The sequence below is a fragment of the Mercenaria mercenaria genome, chromosome 11 (assembly GCF_021730395.1).
Source record: "Mercenaria mercenaria strain notata chromosome 11, MADL_Memer_1, whole genome shotgun sequence".
Classification (NCBI taxonomy): domain Eukaryota; kingdom Metazoa; phylum Mollusca; class Bivalvia; order Venerida; family Veneridae; genus Mercenaria; species Mercenaria mercenaria.
In genome coordinates this window covers 30,749,629-30,775,484 of record NC_069371.1, presented here as the reverse complement: position 1 = coordinate 30,775,484, position 25,856 = coordinate 30,749,629, and the positions used below count along the sequence as shown (strand labels likewise).

Sequence of the window (25,856 nt, the reverse complement as noted above, 5' to 3'; positions counted from 1 at the left end):
TTATCTTAACTTCCCTTTCTTTTCTTTTCTTTAATTTCCTTATCTAAAGTGATTGGAATTCAGGATACCTAATATTTTGACCTTTTAAGGGCTGATATTGCACATAAAATAGTATTTATGATATTCGTAGGTAAAACTGGATGAGTATGATTGAATGAAAAAAATGTTTTTTAAGTTTACCAAACTGTCAGTTTTAAGGTAAAAAAATAATATGCTGACATTACGTCATTTAAAGGGACTTTCTGAACAATGTTTTGTTAGAAAATGTCAACATTATCTGGTTATTTTTAATGAAAAGAGAAATGAAGTGTTTATAAAGGCTTTTAGGCAGTATCAAGTTTGTTTATCAAAAAATCACTTAATATGTAGTTTTTAAAATATAAAAAAAAACTCAGTTTTCTTTAATTTGATTGGTATTTTCTTCAGGGAATCAATGTTAAACCAGTCTACACCACAGATGATACACAGAGAACAGACAAAGAAATCCCGGGCTCATACCCATTTACCAGAGGCCCATATGCCACCATGTACACTCACAGACCCTGGACCATTAGACAGGTATATATTTCAGCAAGCTGTTATTTACCTTTCATAGTAATTACTGTAAGAACCTGTCTGTGAAGACCACCCTTGGGAGAGACAAGAAGTGAGCTGTGCCATGGGAAAACCAACATAGTGGGTTTGCGACCAGCATGGATCCAGACCAGCCTGCGCATCCGTGCAGTCTGGTCAGGATCCATGCTGTTCGCTAAGATTTTCTCCAATTCCAATAGGCTTTAAAAGCGAACAGCATGGAGCCTGACCAGACTGCGTGGATGCGCAAGCTGGTCTGGATCCATGCTGGTCGCAAACCCACTATGTTGGTTTTCTCATGGCACGGCTCAAGTGGTCTTTTTACCAGGTTAGACTGCAGAGTAAATGACAAAACAAGAAACCAGTCTAGCAGTCTTTAGATCCAGATGGTGTTATTTACCTGACTGTATATACACAGGCCACTTATTAATTTAATATCAAATACTTTTGTCTTGGGCCTGACAGTTGTTCAACAACAGACTAAGATGATTTTGGAGCATTGGCATATCTAGATCTATACATAGAGCTCCAAATTTGGCTACCCTATCAGGCCTCAGTCAAACGGCAGCATGTCAGTACATGTGATCAGCTGTTTTGACGGAGTAGAGGCTATGACAATGGCAGATCATCACAGTCTGACAGAAATGAAAGGTCACTGTTAATCAAACACTAGACCAACTTTTTCATGATTATACATCAGCAGATGACAACTAAATTTCATTTTAATGCAAGGCAAATGTTCACTATGACTATTTTACAGAAGGTGATTTGTCTGAGGTTATTCATCCTCCCAACCACTATACACAGGTAGAAGTTGGTACAGAATACAAGAACACTGGGTAACTTAAATGTGATATATAACCAATGTCCAATGTTCAAATAAGCATGATGTATTTCAGTATGCAGGGTTCAGTACAGTGGAAGAAAGTAACAAATTTTACAGGGATAACATCAAGGCAGGGCAGCAGGGTCTCAGTGTTGCTTTTGATCTGGCTACTCACAGAGGGTATGTCTTTTTTAGTTTGCATGTTCTTCCACTTCATATTTTTTGTGAAAACGTTGTTTTAGCATTCGCAGATGATAAGTCTTACTATTTTGTATGCCTTTGCTACTATTTTATATGGAAAAGGTGTGTTTAAATTATGTTGATAATAATTTTGTACTGGTAAGAATTGCCAGAAATCTATCAGATTAATGCGAGCCCCGTTGAAGTTTGAACCTTGGCTGTTTAAGCAGTATTCTTTGTTAAATGGTATAACTGTTTGTTCAAGATACCTCCTGTAACTAAAATACTTGTGAAATATGAAATTAGAACCAACGCTTCAAGACAATATGTCATTCATGGTAGGTTGTGCGATTTTCAGTTGATCAGTTTATATTTAACATGTGCTTTTAAACTCTTTTTCATGTCCTTAACTCTGTAGTAAAAAAGTGCATACTGACATTACAGTGTATATAGTATGTACAAATTTCAAGTTTATTTCAAGGTATGATTCTGATAACCCGCGTGTCCATGGTGATGTAGGTATGGCGGGAGTAGCTATAGATTCTGTTGATGACACAAACTTACTATTTGCTGGCATACCTCTGAACAAGATCTCTACGTCTATGACAATGAATGGAGCAGTCTTGCCAATTCTTGCTATGTATGTTGTCTCAGCTGAAGAACAGGTATTGCATTATAGAGTGTAGAAAACGTTTAATGAACAGATGGTTTTGCTTCCTTTTAAAGGGGTATGGCTAAGGAAATATTTTCCTAAGTAATTGGGAATAAAAAGTCGGCACATTATTTGGTCACTTCTAGGTAGATTTTATTATGCTCCCTGTGAAAAATCTTGTGTCATTTTTTCAGTAAAAAACTAAATTTTAAAAAAGTGACTACAATGGGAAATTTTGAAGCCTGCTAAATAGAATATGTCTATATTGTTTTGCTCATAAAATTAGTCATTTTGAATTTTGATAGTTTATAGAAAATGATCTGTTTTTAAATGTTGTAACATTGTGAAATAGGTGCCATTTAAATATTAGACATTTACCTTCATTAATTGTAGGGGGCAAAGCAAGCAGAGTTAGCAGGAACCATTCAGAATGACATCCTGAAAGAGTTCATGGTGCGTAACACGTATATCTTTCCTCCAGAGCCCTCCATGAAGGTGATTGGAGACATCTTTGAGTACACATCCAAGGTAATAAATTGTACATTTGAGCCGTGCCATGAGATAACCAACATAGCGGGTTTGCGACCAGCATGGATCCAGACCAGCCTGCGCATCCGCGCAGTCTGGTCAGGCTCCATGCTGTTCGCTTTTAAAGCCTATTGGAATTGGAGAAACTGTTAGCGAACAGCATGGATCCTGACCAGACTGCGTGGATGCGCAGGCTGGTCTGGATCCATGCTGGTCGCAAAGCCACTATGTTGGTTTTGTCATGGCACGGCTCATTTTATTAAGACAATTTTAGCCTAGCTGTTTGAAGAATAGGTGGAGCTAATTGCACTCGCTCGTCTTTAGGCATCTGCACCACATTTGATTAAGTTTTTGTACATAAGCTGGTATACACAAATACAGGAACATTGTTTGTCTAATCTTTTTTTTTTTCTTTTGTCTGAATATCTGTGGTAATATTTTGACCCCATTCTTCAATCAGTTCTTTGAATAGTCGAGCGCGTTGTCATCCGACAGCTCTTGTTATAGTTATGCCCCCTTTTCAAGTTTCTTCATTAATTTTATTCCTAGACTTTTGTTAATGACAGTAGTCTGGTGTTGCTCTCCACTGACAGCTTTTTGTTTAAATACTGTTTCCAAATCTTAGAGGTTATGCTAGCTATATAAGGTGCCAAATTGTAACAACAAAATACATCAGTCAGATATTAATGTTATCAGTAGTAATAAGGGAGCTACTGTTTGATCCTTCAAGTTCTTAAAGTAGTTCTGCATCTTTGAGAAAATGAAGTGCAACATAACATCATTTATCTGTGAAACTTACAATAAAGCCCAGACCTGGTAAATTGGAATGTTGATCAAATCATGAATAATTTGATTTGCAATCCTTGTGTTAATTGATAAAACTCGCAAATGTTTCTATTTTTTTTATAAAGTATATTACTTAAGTTGTGTGATTGTGATTCTAAACTCATCATAAACAAAACTAAATAAAACCAAACTTGAAACTGGAATTATGGTCTGTGAATTTCTCAAAATTACCAAAATTGTCTGCACTGTAGGTTAAGTTGTTCTTATACAGACTTTGCCAAAATGTATCACAATGTTTATGGGCATAATATGTCAGCCAAATTTGATAACCATTCAGGTCATCCCATGGGCTTTTGAATAATGGCCCTTGAACTACTAAAAATTACAAAAACTGACATTGTCTGGCCTCTAGCTTGAGTAGTTCTTACCAAATGTTCACCTAAGTTGGTCATAATCTCAGGGCCTCCTCTGGGTTTTTAGCTCACCTGAGCACAAAGTGCTCAGGGTGAGGTATTGTGATCGCTCACCGTCCGGCGTCCGTCCGTCCGTCCGTCCGTTGTACGTCCGTCCGTTGTACGTCCGTCCGTTGTACGTCCGTCCACACTTTCCTTTAAACAACATCTCCTCCTAAACCAACAGGCCAATTTTGATGAAACTTCACAGGGATGTTCCTTGGATGGCCCCCTTTCAAAATTGTTCAAAGAATTGAATTCCATGCAGAACACTGGTTGCCATGGCAACCGAAAGGAAAAACTTTAAAAATCTTCTTCTCAAAAACCAGAAGCCCTAGAGCTTAGATATTGGTGTGAAGCATTGCCTAGTGGACCTCTACCAATTTTGTTCAAATCATGACCCCGGGGTCAAAATTGACCCCGCCCCAGGGGTCACTTGATTTTACATAAGAAAATCTTAAAAAATCTTCTTCTCAAAAACCAGAAGCCTTAGAGCTTAGATATTTGACATGTAGCATTGCCTAGTGGACCTCTACTAAAATTGTTCAAATCATGACCCCGGGGTCAAAATTGATCCCGCCCCAGGGGTCACTTGATTTTACATAGGAAAATCTTCAAAAAATTTCTAAAAATAAACCAGAAGGCCTAGAGCTTAGATATTTCACATGTAGCATTGCCTAGTGGACCTCTACAAAATTTGTTCAAATCATGGCCCCCGGGGTCAAAATTGACCCCGCCCCAGGGGTCACTTGATTTTACATAGGAAAATATTAAAAAAATCTTCTTCTCAAAAACCAGAAGCCCTAGAGCTTAGATATTTGACATGTAGCATTGCCTATTGGACCTCTACTAAAGTTGTTCAAATTATGACCCGGGGGTCAAAATTGACCCCGCCCTAGGGGTCACTTGACTTTACATAGGAAAATCTTCAAAAGTTTTCTAAAAATAAACCAGAAGGCCTAGAGCTTAGATATTTCACATGTAGCATTACCTAGTGGACCTCTACAAAATTTGTTCATATCATGACCCCCTGGGTCAAAATTGACCCAGCCCCAGGGGTCACTTGATTTTACATAGGAAAATCTTCAAAAATTTTCTAAAAATAAACTAGAAGGCCTAGAGACTAGATATTTGACATGTAGCATTGCCTAGTGGACCTCTACAAAATTTGTTCAAACCTTGTCCCCCGGGGTCAAAATTGACTCCGCCCTAGGGGTCACCTGATTTTACATAGGAAAATCTTAAAAAAAAATTCTAAAAATAAACCAGAAGGCCTAGATCTTAGATATTTGACATGTAGCATTGCCTATTAGACTTTTACAAAGTTTATTCAAATCATGACCCCTGGGGTCAAATTGACCCTGCCCCATGAGGTTACTTGATTGTACATAGAAAAATCTTCAAAATTTTCTAAAAATAAACCAGAAGAGCTTAGATATTTGACATGTAGCATTGCCTAGTGGACCTCTACAAAAAGTTTTCAAATCTTGTTTTTAAAGTTACTTAAAGAAAATTTCAACTATATTTTCTCATAATTCTTTTGATTGATTTCTATTATGATCTTTTGACCTTGAAGACTTGTCCTTAAGTGCAATGATAACAGGTGAGCGATATAGGGCCATCATGGCCCTCTTGTTCATACTTGTCGCCAACCTTTTCGCCAATTTGAAAAAGTTGGAGCCACTTTAGAGCCATTTTTGAGCCAAAGTTCTGAGCCACTTTTATTTCTTTTAGTTGGCTGTCATAGTGTGCATAGAGAAATAAAATATTGTAAATAATTTCATTAGGAATAATAACAACTTTTGAAGGTGTATTAGTTTATTGTAGAAGTAAATTCAATTTGTAGTTGGATAAAAAATGACACAAATCATTCTCTAATTTAAGAATCATATCTATCCATGTCAGAATTACCAATATTTCAGGACTCATTTATTTTCAGAAAGGAAAATTCGGATTTTTTTCTATTCTAAAAGGTCGAGTTGAACACTCTTCTAATGATTTTTAAGAAGCCATGGTAGCAAGTGATATCTTCCAGTTTCTGAACATTTCAATTTCAAAGAAATTAACCAGGTCCAGGATGCAAATTGAGGCCGATGTGTTTTAATTTTCGGATCCATCGTTAAAATCTTTTATGAAAACTGAGGAATCAAAAATTATCTTGCAAAAAAGTAACAAATTAAATGTATCTTTCGTACTTATTTAAAATTCTTCAGTCATACAACTGCATGCCACAAACATGACAATCTTTTTTTTGTAAAAAATCGCAACACATAAAGTACACCGTAATCGGCGTTAATTTTGGTGAATTCTCGGCAGAGGTCAAACATACAAGCTGGCAGATGTTTTGATTACTGATTAATCTTCAATTCACACATTATTACGAAATTATCTTCTCAAAGTGTCAACCAACTTCAATAGTCGAATTGTCAAATACACCGCCTAGACTGGTTATCGATTTTATTCACTACCAGCGTCTAGGTAAACACGTGTATCGGGAACCAATTCTTGGGCCGCTTATATCACTACGGAAAAAACAAATGCCGAGGAAAAAAACTATGCGCCACTTATTTTCGCAAGTTCGCAAAATTTAGCGCCAAATTCTTAAAATTATCGCAAATGGCGACATTGGCGATCGGCAGCGGAGGCCCTGGAATAATATCTGAGACAAGTTTGATAACCAGTTGAATAGTTCCAGTCACTCTTTGAGTTATGACCCTTGAATTACTTCAGATCGCTGAAAATTGACAGTGCATCAGAGCTCCAGATAAGCTTTTGGTGCAATTGGGTATTTACCCATCACTTTTTGTCTGAATTGGGTATTGGAAATTTGAATTGGGTAAAAATTATATCATTACCCAGCCTTTTCAAAAGTAATTGGGTACTTGCTAAAACCAATTTGGTATTTTACCTCGCACTAACAAATGAGTATTTTTGCTTACAGTATACATGGTATATATCATTAAACAGGACTGACTAAGTATTTTAATGGCACTCTTCAATGTTTAATACAAAAATTATTTAAAATTGTAATGAATGTTTCATACTGTTGTTTTCTTTTTCACTTTTAATGCAGTCAGAGATCAGTTCATCCACAATATCCCGAACGATTACCGCAATATGCATTATCCTAAAAGATGTCATCCAGTATTGGTGGCACTACATCGTCACAAACAAATAACTGTCATTGTTGAACAGCAAAATACCCCACTAATTTGTTTGTTTGTGCTGCAACAATGTTTTTTTTCTGCAAGTTCTTTTACATTTTATCGGTGTAAAGATGTTGTTTACAAAGCGTCCAAATAACACAGATCAGCCGACTGAATGGTCCTGTAATTTTTCCGATAAATTGAAACCTGTTCTGCGGTAACCTATAACCAGTCAGTCAAATCTAGTGTTAAAGTCTCGTACCCGTTCTAAATGCGATACGCAAGCGATTTTTTACGAATTGGGTATTAGCAATTTTACTTGCGTTTCAGTACGCACACTGTATGAATTCAGTTGGATTTTCTGCAATTTTAATTGCGTAAATACGCAAATACGCAGCTTATCTGGAGCTCTGGTGCATCTTAATAACTTAAGCATTTCCTACCTTAGTGTTGGCCAAACTTTGTCATAATATTTATGGGCATAATATCTTGGCATAATGTCTTGGCCAAATTTGATAACCAGCCACTGAGATAGTCCTTGTTCTCCAGTGTTATGGACCTTGAATGAGTTGAAATTGAGAAAATTGGCAACTAGTCTGTTGAAAGTCAAAAGTAATTTGCTGTGATGAGCATAATATTATATTGTGACAGTTATGGCACTTTTGTTACGCTCTATTTTCTAGCGTCAAATATTGGAAGATGGTGCATATAAATTTACATTAGACTGTCCATATATATGTGTGTCCAAGCTCACATTTGCATACTTAGGTGGCTATAGGAACAATAGGTAACTGTACTTTTTCTTTGATGTCATTCATTCCGTAAGGCTTTTATGTGGCTATTTTTCTCTTACATGGCTAAAAGAATAATAGAGAGAACAAAAGAGTAGCCACATAAGTATCCATATGTAGGAACGTATTTCTGTTCATATGTATGTGTCTGTCTTTATGTCTCTATGTATGTGTCTGTGTCTGCCAGTACTCAAGTATGTATGCCTGTTTGTATCTGTCTTTGTCTGTATATATGAATATCAGTCAGTACATATGTCTATCCATCCGTACATATGTATGTCTGTCCATATGTATGTCTTGACAAACCCTGAAACTGAAACTGATTTATTTGATTAAACGCCTAATTTTACTCATAGTATATTCACTGGCGTTGTACATTAAATTAAAAAAATTATGATAAAATATATACATAATGATATCAAACAATGAAACACGACATAATTGACAAAATTATTATACAGTGCAAATTGCAACATTGCGTATTAAACATACGTCGATCACACTACATAGTAGAGTATACTCAGCATTTCTACCATATTTAGTCCACCAACAGAAAAATAATCAAAACCATGAATCAAAGCTTCTGAAAAACAGTGGTTTGAGCTTTTTCTTAAAAGTGTCTACTGAATCAGAATTTCTCACATCTACTGGTAGTTTTTTTCCATAGTTTCGGCCCTACAGTTTGAAAACTTCTATCACCAAATGTTTTACGTTTGTTAAATGGTACCTCGTAACAACCTGTAACAGAGTCTGAAGACCTTAAACTACGTCTTGGTGCTTGTTCCGATAATAATGCAAACAAGTTAGATGGACCTTGGCCGATTGAACAATTAAACATGACAGTTAAAATCTTAAATTCAATTCTAGCTTTGATAGGAAGCCAATGTAGTCGGAATGTAGTTTTGAACTGTCGTACTTGCTGAGTCTTAAAACAAGTTTGGCACACATGTTTTGTATCCTTTGCATTTTCTGAACTTCACATTGAGGAATACTATACAATATTGCATTGCAATAATCTATATGTGAAATGACCAGTGATAATACAAGAATTTCAGTAGCCTCTTTAGTAAGGTATTTTCTGATATTTTTTATTCTAAGATAATTAACCATTGCGGTCTGACATTTTCTCTTGACATGATCCTTAAAACTAAGATTTTCATCTAAGAATGCCCCTAGGTACCTTATACAATATACTGATTTGATTTTGTCACCAGCAATGTCAATTTCTGTAATTGAACATTTGTCAAGTTGCTGTCTACTACCAAATAAGATGAATGTGTTTTTTGACGTGTTCATTTTATGTTTGTTTTGTTTCTTTTCTTATTGAACAAATGTTTCAAATTTTCAGAGATGTTTACAGATAATGGTAGATCTGCATGAAACAATTTATCAGAATTTACTACAGTTATGGCTCATTGGCTTCTCACCTTTTAGAACAGGCTTATATATTTTGATGGGGGCACACATTCGTTTATTCTTTTTTCATATCTTTTCTAAGACTTTTCATAATGTCTCTTATAGAACCAGTAGTTAGAAAAGAAGATAATTCTAAGTGCATGTAAATGTTCTTATGTCATAGATTTTAAGTTATTGCAGTTTGTTGCTTTTTGTTTCAGAATATGCCAAAGTTCAACTCTATTTCGATATCTGGCTATCATATGCAGGAGGCAGGGGCTGATGCTGTGTTGGAGCTTGCATTTACTATTGCAGATGGTTTACAGTACATTAGGACTGGTATGTATACACAGGTGTATTGTTCATTATCAGGAATATCACAAAGTCTTATTAGCAGGGAGTAAAGGCTACAAATATGCAGATCAAGAAGCTGACCATCAGAATTTAAGCAGTCAGATTGTGTTGCGCATGAAAGAGTTCATTGTACACGGAACAGATAAGCCTATGTTCATCCGTTATGCAGGATAAAACTGAATTGAGAAATAAAATGCTATTAGGAAGAAAGAGCAACTATCAAAGTATTTGATTTTTATTGAAATTTAGATAAAAAAATGTATAACCAATGCACTAATTTAATACGTAAATGTAAATTGTTGAGTTGCCATTAACAGCAAGAGAGTCATCTGGCATGAGGGGCACCATATGGGTAAAATCACTAGAACTGCCAGTTCAGTGTGCAAGAAATGTAATTCTTACATGTTTTCAATACAACACGAAACCATGATAAATAAATTTTCTATGACAGTGAGACGAATTTAATTTCCATCCACTATTCAACCTGATTAGATAATGTCTCTCATCGATGTGGGTTCGAGCCTCACTCGGGACATTGAATTCTTCATGTTAGGAAGCCATCCAGCTGACCTACAGAAGGTCGGTGGTTCTACCCAGGTGCCCGCTCGTGATGAAATAATGCACAGAGGGGCACATGGGGTCTACCTCCACCATCATAGCTGGAAAGTCGCCATATGACCTAAAGGACCTATAGTTGTGTCGGTGTGATGTTAAACCCAACAAAATAAATAAATGAATGGATAACGTAATAAACTAAAGAGTTGTTTATTCAAGTGTAGACCTTTCTTCATGATGGACTTTTGATTTGTCTTCTTCTAAGTATGATGGCTTTGATAATTTTGATGCAGTACGAAAGTACTTTTGTGAGTGTTTTCATGTTAAGGTCTATACCTGGTAGTTATCTCTATCTTTCTCTTCAGGTATTGAGCGAGGTTTGAATGTGGACAAGTTTGCACCCAGACTGTCATTCTTCTGGGGAATTGGTATGAACATGTATATGGTGAGTCTTAATGAATAAACATTATTCTTTCTTTCCATAATTTAGTAGATAGGACATGCTGATTTTGAGCTTATTAACTGTTTGTCGTCAGATATCTTAAAAACCCTCAAGGGTCACTTATCAGGTGAAGAAGCCATCACACTGGCTTGTGGGAAGTTGATTGTTTTTTCCAAGATGTCTGTTGTGTTTAAACTGTCTGTATTAGCTCATTTGGTTAGAGAGTAGGCTTAGTGGTAAGGTGTTGGATTATGAAACCAGGGGACTCAAGTTTGGTCCTCGCTCTTCTGACTTAAGTTACTAGTGTTCGTTTGGAAAATAAGTTTGCAGAGAGACATGTTTCCAACTAAAAAGCCTAAACCATTGGCTTTTAGAAGACAGCCATTTTTGTACATGAAACAGCTATTTTCAGCTGATAATCATTTACCTAAAACTATCCACTTGGAAAGCATAAGGTATCTTTCTAGAAAAAAATTATCATTACTAGTAGTATATGTTAATATATATGCAGTTTAACAAACTTTTTTTTAAGGTAATTTTCTTTTATTACAGGAAATAGCAAAGTTAAGAGCTGCAAGAAGGCTTTGGGCACATCTGGTGAATGAAAAGTTTAAACCCCAAAACCCAAAATCTCTGCTGCTGAGAGCCCACTCCCAGACTTCCGGCTGGTCATTGACAGAACAGGTATATTTTCTGTCTGAAAAACACAAGTTGTTTGGGGCTAGGTGGGACTATAGGGTTATTATAACAGTAGCTTGATCTGGGATGCTGTATTCGGCTCAAGTGGAATTTTGCCAGATAGGATCTCACGAGGCGCGCAAGCGCCGAGTGTGATCCGACCTTGCAAAATCCATGAGAGCCGAATACAAAATCCCAGATTTAGCTACTGTTATAATGACCCTTTTATTATATACCTCTACCTTTTTGTTTGTTGTTTTGTTATTGAACGAAATTTTCAATGTTTATCGATATTAAAATGGAACTAAATGAATTTTTTATGTGTGCTATTTATAGAACTGTGTCAGGTCATGCATATTAATGAATATTAATGAAAGTATTGCATGCAATACAAAAGGTACAATATGGAATTTAAAAGGTACTATACGGATTTTTTTTCTGCCTGTTCATATTTAGTTGTGAAATACAAGCCGATTTCTTTTTATAGAATTTATATAGGTATATAATAAAGACAAATCTCAGCCTCTAAGGAGTTTGTTCTCAGACTTGCCAATGGTGAAAAGTTGAACCGTAACATTAAACTGAAGAGTTAGTGATGGAAATCATAGTCTAAGGAAGTGATGCATTTTGCATACACATGTACATTAAAAAATAATGTCATTAGACACTTTATCTGCTTCTGTATTCATCAAGGCTTAAAGTTTGAAACTGCGGCTTAAACTTCAAAATTCTAAATTTTCTTTTTGCTTCTGTCTGTCTTACAGTCCCAGGAAATAACAGTAAATTGTCAGTGTGGAGTCATGAAGGTCATGAATTACGACAGTTGATTTTACTAAGAATCTCATAAAAGCATTTATTTATCTTGGAAACCAACTGTATGCAGCAAAATTGTCAGATGTTTATTAATATTTAGAAGTGATTACAAATACGGAAAACCTGCCCGCTTAGCTCAGTAGGTAAGAGCGTTGGTCTACGGATATCGGGGGCGCGAGTTCGATCCTCGGGCGGGGCGTATGTTCTCCGTGACTATTTGATAAACGACATTGTGTCTGAAATCATTAGTCCTCCACCTCTGATTCATATGGGGAAGTTGGCAGTTACTTGCGGAGAACAGGTTTGTACTGGTACAGAATCCAGGAATACTGGTTAGGTTAACTGCCCGCCGTTACATGACTGAAATACTGTTGAAAAACGGCGTTAAACCCAAAACAAACAAACAAACAAATACAGAAACATGACTCAATATATTTCCAGGATCCATACAACAATATTATTCGTACATGTATTGAGGCCATGGCAGCTGTATTTGGTGGTACTCAGTCATTACATACAAACTCTTTCGACGAGGCTCTTGGACTTCCCACACCATTCAGTGCTAGAATTGCAAGAAACACACAGATCATTCTTCAGGAAGAATCTGGCATCACAAAGGTACTTTAGTTGAACGTAGGGTTGTTTCTATGCCTCCCTTCCAGGAAGAGTAGGTAATTTATTTTGCTGGTCGGTAGGTCTATCGGTCGTTAGATTATTTGGTTTCCAATCAGTAACCAAAGAAGTGTTTGGCCAACTGCTGCCAAAGTTCAAAGGATGATTGGCTGCATTAAGCAGATGAATCCTATTGTTTTGGGGGTCACTAGGTCAAAGGTGAAGGTCACAGTGACCTGAAGACTGAAAACAGTTTCTTGTTAATAACTGGAGAATGCTTTAACCTATGACTGTCAGAATTAATAGCATGATTGCTGGTGTTCGGAAGAAAAAGTGCTTTTATTTTTGGGGTTCATAGGTCAGAGTCGCAGTGACCTTCAGACTAAAATGGTTGATGATCATTGACTGGAGAATGCTTCTGTCTACTTCCGTTAAACTTCATAGCCCACTTGTATTGTTTCAGTAGATGACCCCAATTGTTTTTTGGGTCATTTGGTAGGAGGTCAAGGTCACAGTATACTTTAGACTGAAAATTACATGCCCTGGCCCAGTTAACTCTGATTAGCCATTGGGTGGGTTAGGGGCACAGGCAGGGGGAGCAAGCACTTGTATTTATGAACAGCTCTTTTCAAATTGATCTCTTTCTTATGTCACAGCACCATGTGTTCTTAGACGATCTAAATATGAAAAGAATTGGAACCACTGTCTTATCCAGAGGTGATTTATAGGGTCTGAACACTTGGTTTTGCTGTAACTTTGTGATTTCATTAGGTATAAGAGTTTCGGTTCCATACCTCATGTTTTTATGCCCTCGAAGGGAGGCATATTAGTTTTCAACTGTCCATCCATTCGTTAGTTAGTTCGTTCGTTCGTTCGTCACAACGTTAACTTTTTGCATGAAGAGACTTTACTCGCAAACCACTGCACCCAGGACCTTCAAACTTCACATGCTGATAGTACTTATTGAGTACACGACCCCTACAGACTTTGGCGTCACCAGGTCAAAGGTCAAGGTCACAGGGGCCAATGATAACATTTTGCATGAAGGCACTTTACTTGCGAACCACTGCACCCAGGACCTTCAAACTTCACATGCTAATAGTACTTATTGCGTACACGACCCCTACTGACTTTGGGGTCACCAGGTCAAAGGTCAAGGCCACAGGGGCCAGTGTTAACTTTTTGCATGAAGGCACTTGACTCGCGAACCACTGCACCCAAGACCTTCAAACTTCACATACTGATAGTACTTACTGAGTACACGATCCCTACTGACATTGGGGTCACCATGTCAAAGGTCAAGGCGCTGCAGGGGCATTTGTCACCATTAGTGACAGCTCTTGTTATTTTGATATAAATGAGATGTGAAACCAAAATATTTAGTCCTGTTTGGGGCCATATAACCTGTACTGTGTTGGTTTGTAGTAAAATCCTAATAAATCAATCAGTCAATCAATCAATCAATCAATCAATCAATCAGTCAACCTTAAATCACATTTAATTTGGTGTTTTGACCATGCAGGTTTTTTTAATATATTTGCTTGAAGTAATGCACAAGGTTATGTTCTCTCAAAATAGCCATTTTGGCCTGGACCAGGAAATTCTATGTTAAGAATTTAATGGCTTTAAATTATTTGACCGAAGCTATCATGCAATAACTATAAATCAAATAAATTTTGAGTACTACTTGTCTTGTAGAATGTTTATAATTTCTTGTTTCTTTTTGTTTTGCCAGGTAGCAGATCCCTGGGGTGGATCTTACATGATGGAGAGTATGACTAATGAAATTTATGAGGCAGCACTGAATGTTATCAATGAGGTATGCAATCAAAGTATATTTCCTTAGTTCACTTTAGCCACCACTTTTTTTGTTACATCTAGTTGTGATAATGTAGTAAGAATAGTGAAATAATTGTCACATTGATAAACCTGTAAATTTTCTATGAAAATAAAGTTTGTATTTCTCAGCTAATACAAATGGATAGAAATCAAATTTTTTATCTGGCTAGTGTAGTGTAATCTATTCTGTGATTTTCATGTGTCTGAACTACTTAAAATGTTGGTTCTTTGTTTCTGAGGAGTTTGTAGTCACAGGTATATAATAAAAGTGTCTTGATAACAGTAGCTTGATCTAGGATGTGTTCAGTTCTCTTGGATTTAACCAGGCCAGGTCAAACAAATGCCTTTCTTTTAAGCACTATTTCATTAAATAAGTGTGTGAATTTAGGCATTCATTCATAAATTACAGGATGACAAGCTTTTCCAGCAACAAGAAAAACACTTTATAATCCTGTTCGGCATGCAAGAAGGGCCTGTATTGGTCCTCGCTAGACAGCTGTTTCTGTAGTATCTGGGGCCAATGCAGCTTTTTATTATCACACTGTGTAGATTTTATGGTGCCACTACAAAATGTAATAGGAATACAAACACTTTGTATATTTTTTCCAAGGAGTAAATCTTTCCTTGTCGAGTTTGATTAAGCATTAAGCATGTGGTTGCAAGTATGCCTTGTTTCCCTTTGGACCAATATGGCAGACCTGTGATCTATTTAGATACAAAATTTTATTTATAGTCGGTCATATACAAACAAGATCAGCTATAAATAGCTATTATCTTACTTCAAAAAATATCACAAGTTCATACATTCATATAAGCATAATTAAGAAATGAGCATAATTGAGACAAACATAGCCTACCACATAGTAAGGACAATACATTATGAATGAGCATAAACTATTTTAGAAATGGTAAGAGAAGTCACAGTTGAAGACAACAGTTAAACCTGTATTAAGCAGCCAGCCAAGAGAGCAAAGTAGTGTGGCTGCTTAAGCCAGGTGGCTGCTTTACAATAAGTCAGGTTGAAATTCGAACAAAAACTTGATTTAGGAAGTTAGCTGACTGGCTGCTGAAGGCAAGTGGCTGCTTAATACAGATGATGGTTTAGGTCAGGGTTGACTATAGCTTAAATTTTAGCACGCACACTATATTTGCAACCTATTAAAATAATAAGGTCAGTTAAGTTAATAAAAAGCAGTAATAAAAGATGACCATTCTTACAAAAGTGAAAAGAAATTCTGTACTATATTTTTAGATAGAAGAGATGGGTGGTATGGCCAAGGCTGTTGCCTCTGGTATGCCTAAATTAAGGATTGAGGAATGTGCAGCAAAAAGACAGGCACGAATTGACAGCAATTTAGGTAATTCATTTAAAACATTTTTGTGATGAATTTGTATTCGTATCAGCCATAGGAATCACTTAATCCAAAAGAACTTGTTTCCATAGCCAGGTATTTTTCATGCATTCAGGCCAAACTCTAATCTTTAAGGTTTGAATGATGAATATAGAAGTCTGTACAAATCAGTTTCTGTGTTTCTACTCGGCTTACAGCCTTCTACATATAATCAAAAGTGCAAAAATTCCGTTTTTGCTTATTATTAGGTTTACCATACTGTAAAATCAGTACAATTTGTAGCAAACTGATAATGCTTCTATAAGAAGAAAAGGGGATATAGAATTTTGTTTACTCTCGGTTGGTAGAGTATCTGGTTTCCAGGCAATAACTAGAGAATGCTTGGTCTCACGATGTTCAAACTTTGTAGGGTGGTTTTCTGTGGTCAGTAGATGATCCTATTGCTTTGGGGAGTCAGTAGGTCAAAAAGTCAAGGTCACAGTGACCTTTAGCCTGAAAACAGTTTGCGCTCAATAATCAAAGACTCACTTTGACCAATAGTCATCAAACTTTATAGGAAGATTGCCTTTTGTTAGTAGATGAAAACTTCTGTTTTGGAGTCAAAAGGTAAAAAGTCAAGGTCAAAGTGACCTTGGGACCAAACACAGTTTTCGCTTGACAACTAAACAGTATTTTAGCCTACTACTATCAAACTTCATAGAATGATTGTCAGTGGTGAGTAGTTGACCCTTTTATTTTGGGGATGAGTAGGTCAAAGGTCACAATGTCCTTGAGACTGAAAACAGTTTCCGCTCAATGAATACCACAGTTGCCTACAGCTGTCAAACTTGATAGGTTGATTGTCTGTGTAAAGTAGATGACCCCAATTGGTTTGGGATCAAAGGTCAAAGTGCAAAGTGACCTCAAGACTGAAAACGGTTTCTGGCCGATGATTAATGAATGCTTTGGCTGTTATTCTTCTTAGGATTGTTGCCTGTAGTCAGTAGTTGACCCCTGATGTTTATTAGGTAATTTAGTCAAAGGTTAAGGTCACAGCATACAAAATTACTTATCCACTTGCCTAAAAATGTCTTCACCAGGGCATTTGTGTTTTAAAAACAGCCATTGTTTACATGGATTTCATGGATGCATCAGTCATGCAAATAAAATTCCTATCTGTTCATCTTCAGACATGAAATCAACAAATTCATATGCCATCAGAATAGCTGTTTTGGTCAAAACTCACAAATTAAACAATTTCACAGTATGTCCAGTTAAATGCTAATTTAAAAGTATAAATACTTGCAGCAGATAAAAAAAGAGAAACTGTTTGATTTTATCATTGACAGAGGTGATTGTTGGAGTGAACAAACATAGACTGAAGGAGGCGGAGATGGTTGATGTGTTGTGTATAGACAATGCCGAGGTGCGAGAGAAACAGATCGCTAGACTGAAGAATACAAAGGCTAATAGAGATCAGGCTAAGGTATTTGTTCATAGTTTAATATGTATTGTGTATATACATTGCAAAGGTAAGAGAGAAACAGATCCCTAGCCTGAAGAATACAAAGGCTATTACAGATAATGCTATGGTATTTATTAATGGTTGATGTGAGTTGTATAGAATATGTCAAGGTCTTACAGAAAGTGTTTGCTAGAGTGAAAAAGACAAGAGTTGATAGCGATCATGCTTAGGTGTGGTATTACCATCGCATAGTAGCATGTATGTGTCAACTGTGCCCTACTGACAGGGTTTGATTAACATTTGAATACATGGCATACATATGTGTGAACTGGGTAATAACAAAATGGTTTGATGGTCATATGATGTTATACAGTAAATCACAGATCGCTTGAGATAGCAAGGACATGAGCAACGGTCATCCAAACATAGTAAGTCAAACTTCATTCACTCGAACTCGGATAATATGATCACCACCTATCACTCAAACTATCGTCATAACTAGGCAAAATTCTTATATAATGTATATTGTTTAAAGGCCCAAACTACCGATAACTCCTACCAGTTTGCCAGTCCCATCAAGTTCAAGCGAACATGTTTTGACTGTAAGAAGAAACTGGTTGTGGACCACATGGTTTGTTTTAGAGAGCCTGGATGATTAAGTTGTTACTGTAGATGTTTGAATTGTATAATAGGTGATGTAAAAAGAAACATTTGATTTGAACTTTTTTGTTACAAAAGGTTTTGTTGAGACAAATAACTCGCTTGCATCTATGAGCAGTGTCATGAGAAAATATATGGTATGGCCAACATTAATGATGTTATGTTGTCCATGATGAAATAGAAATATAAGCTTGGAGCTTTATTATGTCAAAAGTCTTAAAGACCAGTTACACCACAGACACAAATTATGTACAGTTGTTTCATAACAAAAGTGCCATGTGGTCAAAAATTTAGTTTGAAAAACACAAAAAGAAGTATTTTTTTTGTTGAAAAAATGTTCAGCAGGAATTTTATTGTTTTCAGTTATTATATTAAGTTACATGATTGCATTTACATATTTTGGGATCTTTTGCTGCATGTATGTAGAAACAAAGACTTTACAAGTTACAAGAAAAGTGTTTTCCTTTGACATAGTTCTGTAGTTGTAAGAATATATCCAACTATTGATGGACTGTAAGGTTAGTATATTGATGGTGAATGATACAATCCAGTAACCGATAGGTTGCATGCCTATCAATGTTTTCGGTAGTTTTCGCTAAAGATTAGATAATAACCTGAACAAGACTGTTATTTCCTTGTCTTTCTTCGTACTAAATATATTCTACATATTTTAAATATTAGTTAATTCTGTATACAAAGCTGGACAACAAAGCAGACACCCACCTGCCATGCCATTGATTCTGCCAACTAATTCTCAGCAAAGAAGAAATGTTCCAGTATATGGGAGACAATTGACAGAATACAGGCATAACATCTGAGCCGCACCATGAGAAAACCAACATAGTGCATTTGCGACCAGCATGGATCCAGACCAGCCTGCGCATCCGCGCAGTCTGGTCAGGATCCATGCTGTTTGCTTTCAAACCCTATTGCAATTAAAGAAACCGTTAGCAGATAGCATGGATCCTGGCCAGACTGCGTGGATGCGCAGGCTGGTCTGGATCCATGCTGGTCGCAAATGCACTGTGTTGGTTTTCTCATGGCGCGGCTCATTTTTATCGTGAGTTAAGGTAGTGGACCCATAATGAAAGTCAAATTATTCATTCTCCATTTGTGATCTCGGCTCTATCCGGTTTTATGGAAAGACAATTGCACTTTGAGCTGTTATAATTTACATCCAAAGAACCCTGAATTGAGTAACACAAAACTTGCTGAGTGTCATTACTCGTCCACTCCCTTAAGGTTGTGTATTTACAGTCAATCTTTGTTCACTCAAACTTGGATAATTCGAACACCACCCTTCGCTTGAAAACATCATTAGGTCCCGTCAAAATCCCAGTTTGATATATATTGTTCAATGACTCAGACTGCCAATAACTCTTAACAAATTTTCATACTCCCATTGAATTTGAGCAAATGAAGTTTGACTGTATTTATAAGCTGCTGTACTTATTTGCCTCTATTGTAACAACCACTTTTGCTTAACATTTTTAGATTTAGCCCGCTGACAAGTGATTGTTTATTTTTTAATAGGCTGATGAATGTCTGTCCAATATAACTAAAGCATGTGAAAGTAATGACGGGAACTTATTGAAACTGTCTATAGATGCTGCCAGACATAGATGTACTGTAGGCGAGATAACTGATGCAATGGAGAAAGTAAGTGTAGTAGGGTTGTCATCATTTGTTGTAATCATCTTTTGTCGCGTCATTGCCTTAATTTGATCAATTGATGGTATGGTCCAGTAAATATATATTGATACAGAATTTTCGAATATCAGTACAGTCTTTTGTTCTGATCTGTTAAAGGCAAAATGGTTGGTAATTTTTGGCGACTAGCAGGAAGTGTGATATTTTCTCCATTGGAGTCTTCCTGATACACTGATGTGTTGTTGATTGTTATTGTCGTTCCTTCAGTACAACAATTTCAATCAGTGATAGCTCTAATATATAGAGGATATTTGTTTGTGTATTTCTCGCTGCAAAACCAGGGATAGGGAGTTCTTTTCACAGCTCCTCCAACTAAAATTTCTGACATTCTTTGGATTTGAGTCCTATGTATAAAGGTGATTTGATATTCTAAAAGCCTGGAAAGCTTATTGAATGTGGGTGTCTTCTGTATCTTCCACTTTTCACCCAACTCCAAAATTGCTAACATTCTTGAGGAGGAGTCACCAAAATGGGTAACCCATGGCAGTTTTCAGTAATCTTAGATACACCAAGGTCTCAGTGAAGGATGGAAAAAAACGTTTAAAAAAACTCCTTCCATAGATCATTTGGATTTGTACATACTCTTTTTAGCTCATCTGATTTTTTGAAAAAAAATGATGAGTTATTGTCATCACTTGAGCGGTTGTCGGCGTCGGCGTTGCCTGGTTAAGTTTTATGTTTAGGTCAGCTTTTCTCCTAAACTATCAAAGCTATTGCTTTGAAACTTGGAATACTTGTTCACCATCATAAGCTGACCCTGTATAGCAAGAAACATAACTCCATCTTGCTTTTTGCAAGATTTATGGCCCCTTTTGGACTTAGAAAATATCAGATTTCTTGGTTAAGTTTTATGTTTAGGTCAACTTTTCTCCTAAACTATCAAAGCTATTGCTTTGAAACTTGGAATACTTGTTCACCATCATAAGCAGACCCTGTACATCAAGAAACATAACTCCATCTTGCTTTTTGCAAGATTTATTGCCCCTTTTGGACTTAGAAAATCAGTTTTCTTGGTTAAGTTTTATGTTTAGGTCAGCTTTTATCCTAAACTATCAAAGCTATTGCTTTAAAACTTGCAACACTTGTTCACCATCATAAGTTGACCCTGTACAGCAAGAAACATAACTCCATCCTGCTTTTTGCAAGATTTATGGCCCTTTTTGGACTTAGAAAATATCAGATTTCTTGGTTAAGTTTTATGTTTAGGTCAGCTTTTTCTCTTAAACTATCAAAGCTATTGCTTTGAAACTTGCAACACTTGTTGACCATCATAAGCTGACCCTGCACAGCAAGCAACATAACTCCATCCTGCTTTTTGCAATAATTATTGCCCCTTTTGGACTTAGAAAATCATTTTCTTGGTTGAGTATTATGTTTAAGTCAACTTTTCTCATAAACTATCAAAGCTATTGCTTTAAAACTTGCAACAGTTTTTCACCATCATAAGTGGACACTGAACATCAAGAAACATAACTCTATCCTGCTTTTTGCAAGAATGATGGCCCTTTTTAGACTTAGAAAATCATGGGTAGGACAATATTTCTATTACACAAAAAAAATCAGATGAGCGTCAGCACCCGCAAGGCGGTGCTCTTGTTTTTTTTTGTACCCCTCAAACAACGAAGTTGTAAGGGAGGTATACTGATTTCAGGTTGTCTGTGTCTCCATCTGTCTGTAGACACAATCTTGTGCGCGCCAACTCTCCTCATCCCCTTGACACAATTTAATGAAACTTCACACAAGTAATCAGTAACAACAGTTACATAGTTGTGCATGGTGCATGTTAGGTTCTTTCAGAAGAAAAAAATTGCAGAGTTATGGGACTTTGTTTTTTGTTACTATACTATACTATATACATAGAGTCTGCATATGCAGTCTTGTGTGCGCCTAATCTCCTGAACCCATGCACACAGTCTAATGGAACTTAACACATTAAATGATCAGTAGTAACCCTAGTTGTGCGTGGTGTATGTTATGTTCTTTCAAAAAATAATTCTGCACAGTTATGGGACTTTGTTTTTTGTTAATATACTATATACATACAGTCTGCATATGCAGTCTTGTGCGCGACTAATCTCCTGAACCCTTGCACACAATTTAATGGAACTTCACACAAGTGATCAGTACCAACCCTAGTTGTGCATGGTGCATGTTACATTCTTTTAGATAAATATTCTGCACAGTTATGGGACTTTGTTTTTTGTTACTATGCTATATATATAGAGTTTGCATATGCAATCTTGTGTGCGCCTAATATCCCGAACAATTGCACACAATTTAATGAAACTTCACACAAGTGATCAGTACCAACCTTACTTGTGCATGGTGCATGTTAGGTTCTTTCAGAAAAATATTCTGTAGAGTTATGGGACTTTGTTTTTTGTTACTATGCTATATACATAACAGTCCACATAATTATGCAATCTTGTGTGCGTCAAATTGCAATGTACTGTGTCAGTGCGTGCGGGGGTTACATTCATCACCTTCAGTGATAGCTCTAGTTGTTTTCAGGTTTATGGTCGACATGTTGCAAGTGATCGAATGGTCAGTGGGGCATATAAAACCGAATATGGTGCTGATGACGAAATATCAAAAATCATCAAGAGAGTTGAGGTAGGTGTTTGATACATGGGATGCTCACAGATGATTGTTGAGAAAATCAGAATTTTGAAATAAATTGATAATTCTGAGTGGTCAGTAATATTTAAAGTCATGGTTTGAACTAGAACATACGCAGATAATTCAACGATTTTCTCCAAAATTTTCAGCATAAATCTTAGGGAGAAAGTAGTCCAGTGGTTAACAGTTGAACTAAAGCAACAAACTGTAAAATCAGTTAATTGCAAGGGAACAAAATTTCATGGTTTGGGCCAAAATGACTAATTTATGGGGATTTGAATTTGTGTAATTCAGTCTTTTAAAGATAAAACAAAAGGGAATTTTGCTTGTTCATTTGGATTTAATTTCATATATTGACAGAACCATGAAATCCACGAATTAAGTCCCCCCTCGAATATTAATAATTTCATAGTAGATGTTCATTTTAACATAAATAGCTTGGCTCTGAGGTCTTACTCGCAATTTGCTGTGTTTATCTTGCATGTAACAAATTTGTCATATCAACATAGAACAAAATATATACAAATTGCGTATCTCAAAATTAATACTAGTATTTTAAGGCATTTAGACAAGTCTTAAATACTGTTTCAGAGAACCTCATATTCCCACAAATTAGCAACATTGTCTCCTTATGATGGAATTTTTTATAACAACACCAAACATGGTCCTGGCCAGTATCATTTCTGATAAAATGGCAAAGAACCTTGATAGGAATGGAAAAATAAGTTGGTAAAGATTTCAAAAATTCATAGTAACATTATTAGTTACACTGCTTGTTGGTGACAGGATACGGGATATACGCTCTCGCGTGATATGGGTTTTCGAGACAGCGTATATCCCATATCCTGTCACCAACAAGCTGTGTAACGATTTTATCTTGCCGACTACCCTTTATTTCCATGCTATAATTGACACATTTTGTATATTAATAAAGCTACTTACAGTGCAGACTGGAATCCTGCAACCATTTGTTTGGTCATCATGTTTTTGTTTATAGTTGATTAATACCAGCCATAAAATGCACAATGAACTGTATTTTGACTGAATCACAAAACACAAATATGTTAATTCCTTTGCTTTACGATGATTTAACTTAAAACAAGATTTAAACGGCCGTGTCTCCCATACAGAGTTATTGTTCTTCTGTTCCTGCTTAACGGCTAACTTCACGAGCCTAAACGAAGTAGGAGAATGAAAACGGCAAGAAAACACTAAATTTACTCTCGGAAACGATGTATAGATGGAGCTAATATTCTGACTTCATTCAATTACGCCAGCGATGCGGCAGCCATTTTGTTTTAATCAAAATTCATATCGGAAAATTACTAGAGGATATGGAATATATCCTGTCTGCACGTGACGTCTGTTGACCAATAGAAATGTAAGAAATTTGTAGAAGGCGAGATAAATTAATTTACCAGCAGTTGATTAACGAAAACTGTGCTTCAGAATAATAATGGTTGCTTTATTGTGTTTGTTGCAGAGATTCCAGGAAAATGAAGGAAGAAGACCCCGTATTCTGGTAGCGAAAGTAGGTCAGGACGGACATGATCGTGGAGGCAAAGTTATTGCCACTGGCTTTGCTGATATGGGATTTGATGTTGATATTGGACCTTTGTTTGCTGTAAGTTAAATTGAGTTTTGTAACTTTAATTAACAGTGTTGTTATATTTTCTGGTCCTTCAGGATCATGGAGTCCATTCAATATCTTTGTAATAGAATTCTGCTTAAGCCGGAGCTAGGGGGCATGAGAGGTGTTGCACTTTCCATTACCTCTCATGAACAAACTCAATCAAACCAAGTCTGCTATAATTTTGCTTGGTAGCATTCTGTGCTTCCAAAGGATCTTTTTACAGATTTTATTAATGTATGTTATTCTCTTTATTTAACTTACAGATTACATTGACATTAAAAGAGATAATCCATATATTGTCATGAACCTATCTTTCTCTCTGCATTAAAAGGACTATTGATATAAGGAAACTTATTATACATTATCGTGATTAGTGGACGTGCCCATATTGTCAGAACTTTCTTTTCTGGTTTTTTTTTATGGAGTTACGGACATTTTTTAGACTTTAAAACATTTTAATTAGATCTGCATAACAGAACATACGCTGTCAGTTTCTTTCAGTTCCAATCCAGTTGAAATGAAAGTTTTTATATGTCATCAGCATGAATTGGTCATGAGCATATTATTAAGACTTTCTTATGTAATTCATTTTTAGAGTTATGGCCCTTTTTTGACTTTGAAATATTAGCTACATCAGAAAATTCTGTAACTCAGCTCAACTTCTGTTTCCATCCAATTAAAATAACAATTGGTATACATCATCAACATAAAGTGGACATGCACATAGTATAGGGACTTTCAATTGTCTGATTGTTTTTCAGGAGTTATGGCCCAGTTGTGGACATGTTATTCTGTTCAGGGGGGATATGTCATACAGTGTTGTCATCATTATTGTTACATTCTTACTTAAACTATTAAATGAAATAAATTTGTTGTTTCACTGGAATGAAAAGGTTGATGAATGTTTTTTAGTGACCTCACACCTTCAAATAACGTCACAAAATATGGCACAACTCGTATGAAATTTACCTGTCCAAATGGACAAAATATTGATGTTTGAAAGTTAACATAGTTTGAAAAAAAATAAACATTGCATATTATTATTCAGCAAGGTTTTAAAGTTAGCCACTTACAGAATGTAATATTGATTAAATATTTAGATAATGAAAATTCATAATACAAGGAAATTTTCAGTGTCTAAAGAAAAGAATGAATACAGTGTTTAATTTATCCGCTGCTTAAGCAGTCTTTTCAGTTATTATTAATCTGATCTAGAAAATGAAATTTTTGAAAACTCAGATTATTGAATGAAATTCCTTGATTTATGTTTTATACTTAAATCAGTTCTCCAGTTTTCAAAGAAACACTACTGTTTGATCCAGAAATTCCATAACAGTGTTTTCATGAATTTTACCTTTATTCTGCAGGATTTACTTATAAGTTATATGTCATCAAAATGGTCTCTTGGAGTGGTACTAGAAACATTCTGAACTTATATTTGTAATAATGTTGATTAAAGCGGGCTCAAACTGATTTTTTTACTCTGTAAAATTCAGATCCATGAAAAATTACAAAAATGCTCACCCGATAACCTCCTCCACCTCGCCAGATAAACTTTCTCCATCTTAGGCACTAACCTATTATTCTATTTATCTTGTCATTACTTCATTTTCCGATATTTGGCAATTTATTTTACAAAAATAAGTGTGCGACAACCATTTCAATGACGTCATATTCGTAATAACGTCACTTATATAATGACGTAATCACCGACAAAATTGCAATAACTTCTTTGTTTTTGAATAAAAACTCATTATTTGACCACTCATTTTCTTAGTTCGGACATTTCCAACACAATGGTGATGGTTTCAATGCA

General features: G+C 36.0%; 1 protein-coding gene across 5 annotated transcripts in view; it reads left to right on the top strand.

The window, feature by feature from the left end:
• LOC123531348 (methylmalonyl-CoA mutase, mitochondrial-like) overlaps positions 1-25,856 on the top strand; it is a 43,400-nt gene that overhangs the window by 10,167 nt on the left and 7,377 nt on the right. For all 5 annotated transcript variants that reach the window (XM_053517062.1, XM_053517064.1, XM_053517063.1 and 2 more), the window contains exons 4-17: positions 427-558; positions 1,473-1,579; positions 2,061-2,244; positions 2,625-2,759; positions 9,551-9,668; positions 10,604-10,683; positions 11,233-11,364; positions 12,613-12,789; positions 14,519-14,602; positions 15,875-15,980; positions 17,303-17,439; positions 19,612-19,737; positions 22,300-22,401; positions 23,891-24,031. In XM_053517062.1, coding sequence (XP_053373037.1) covers positions 427-558; positions 1,473-1,579; positions 2,061-2,244; positions 2,625-2,759; positions 9,551-9,668; positions 10,604-10,683; positions 11,233-11,364; positions 12,613-12,789; positions 14,519-14,602; positions 15,875-15,980; positions 17,303-17,439; positions 19,612-19,737; positions 22,300-22,401; positions 23,891-24,031 — 1,761 coding nt within the window. The remainder of the gene's footprint in view (positions 1-426; positions 559-1,472; positions 1,580-2,060; positions 2,245-2,624; positions 2,760-9,550; positions 9,669-10,603; positions 10,684-11,232; positions 11,365-12,612; positions 12,790-14,518; positions 14,603-15,874; positions 15,981-17,302; positions 17,440-19,611; positions 19,738-22,299; positions 22,402-23,890; positions 24,032-25,856) is intronic.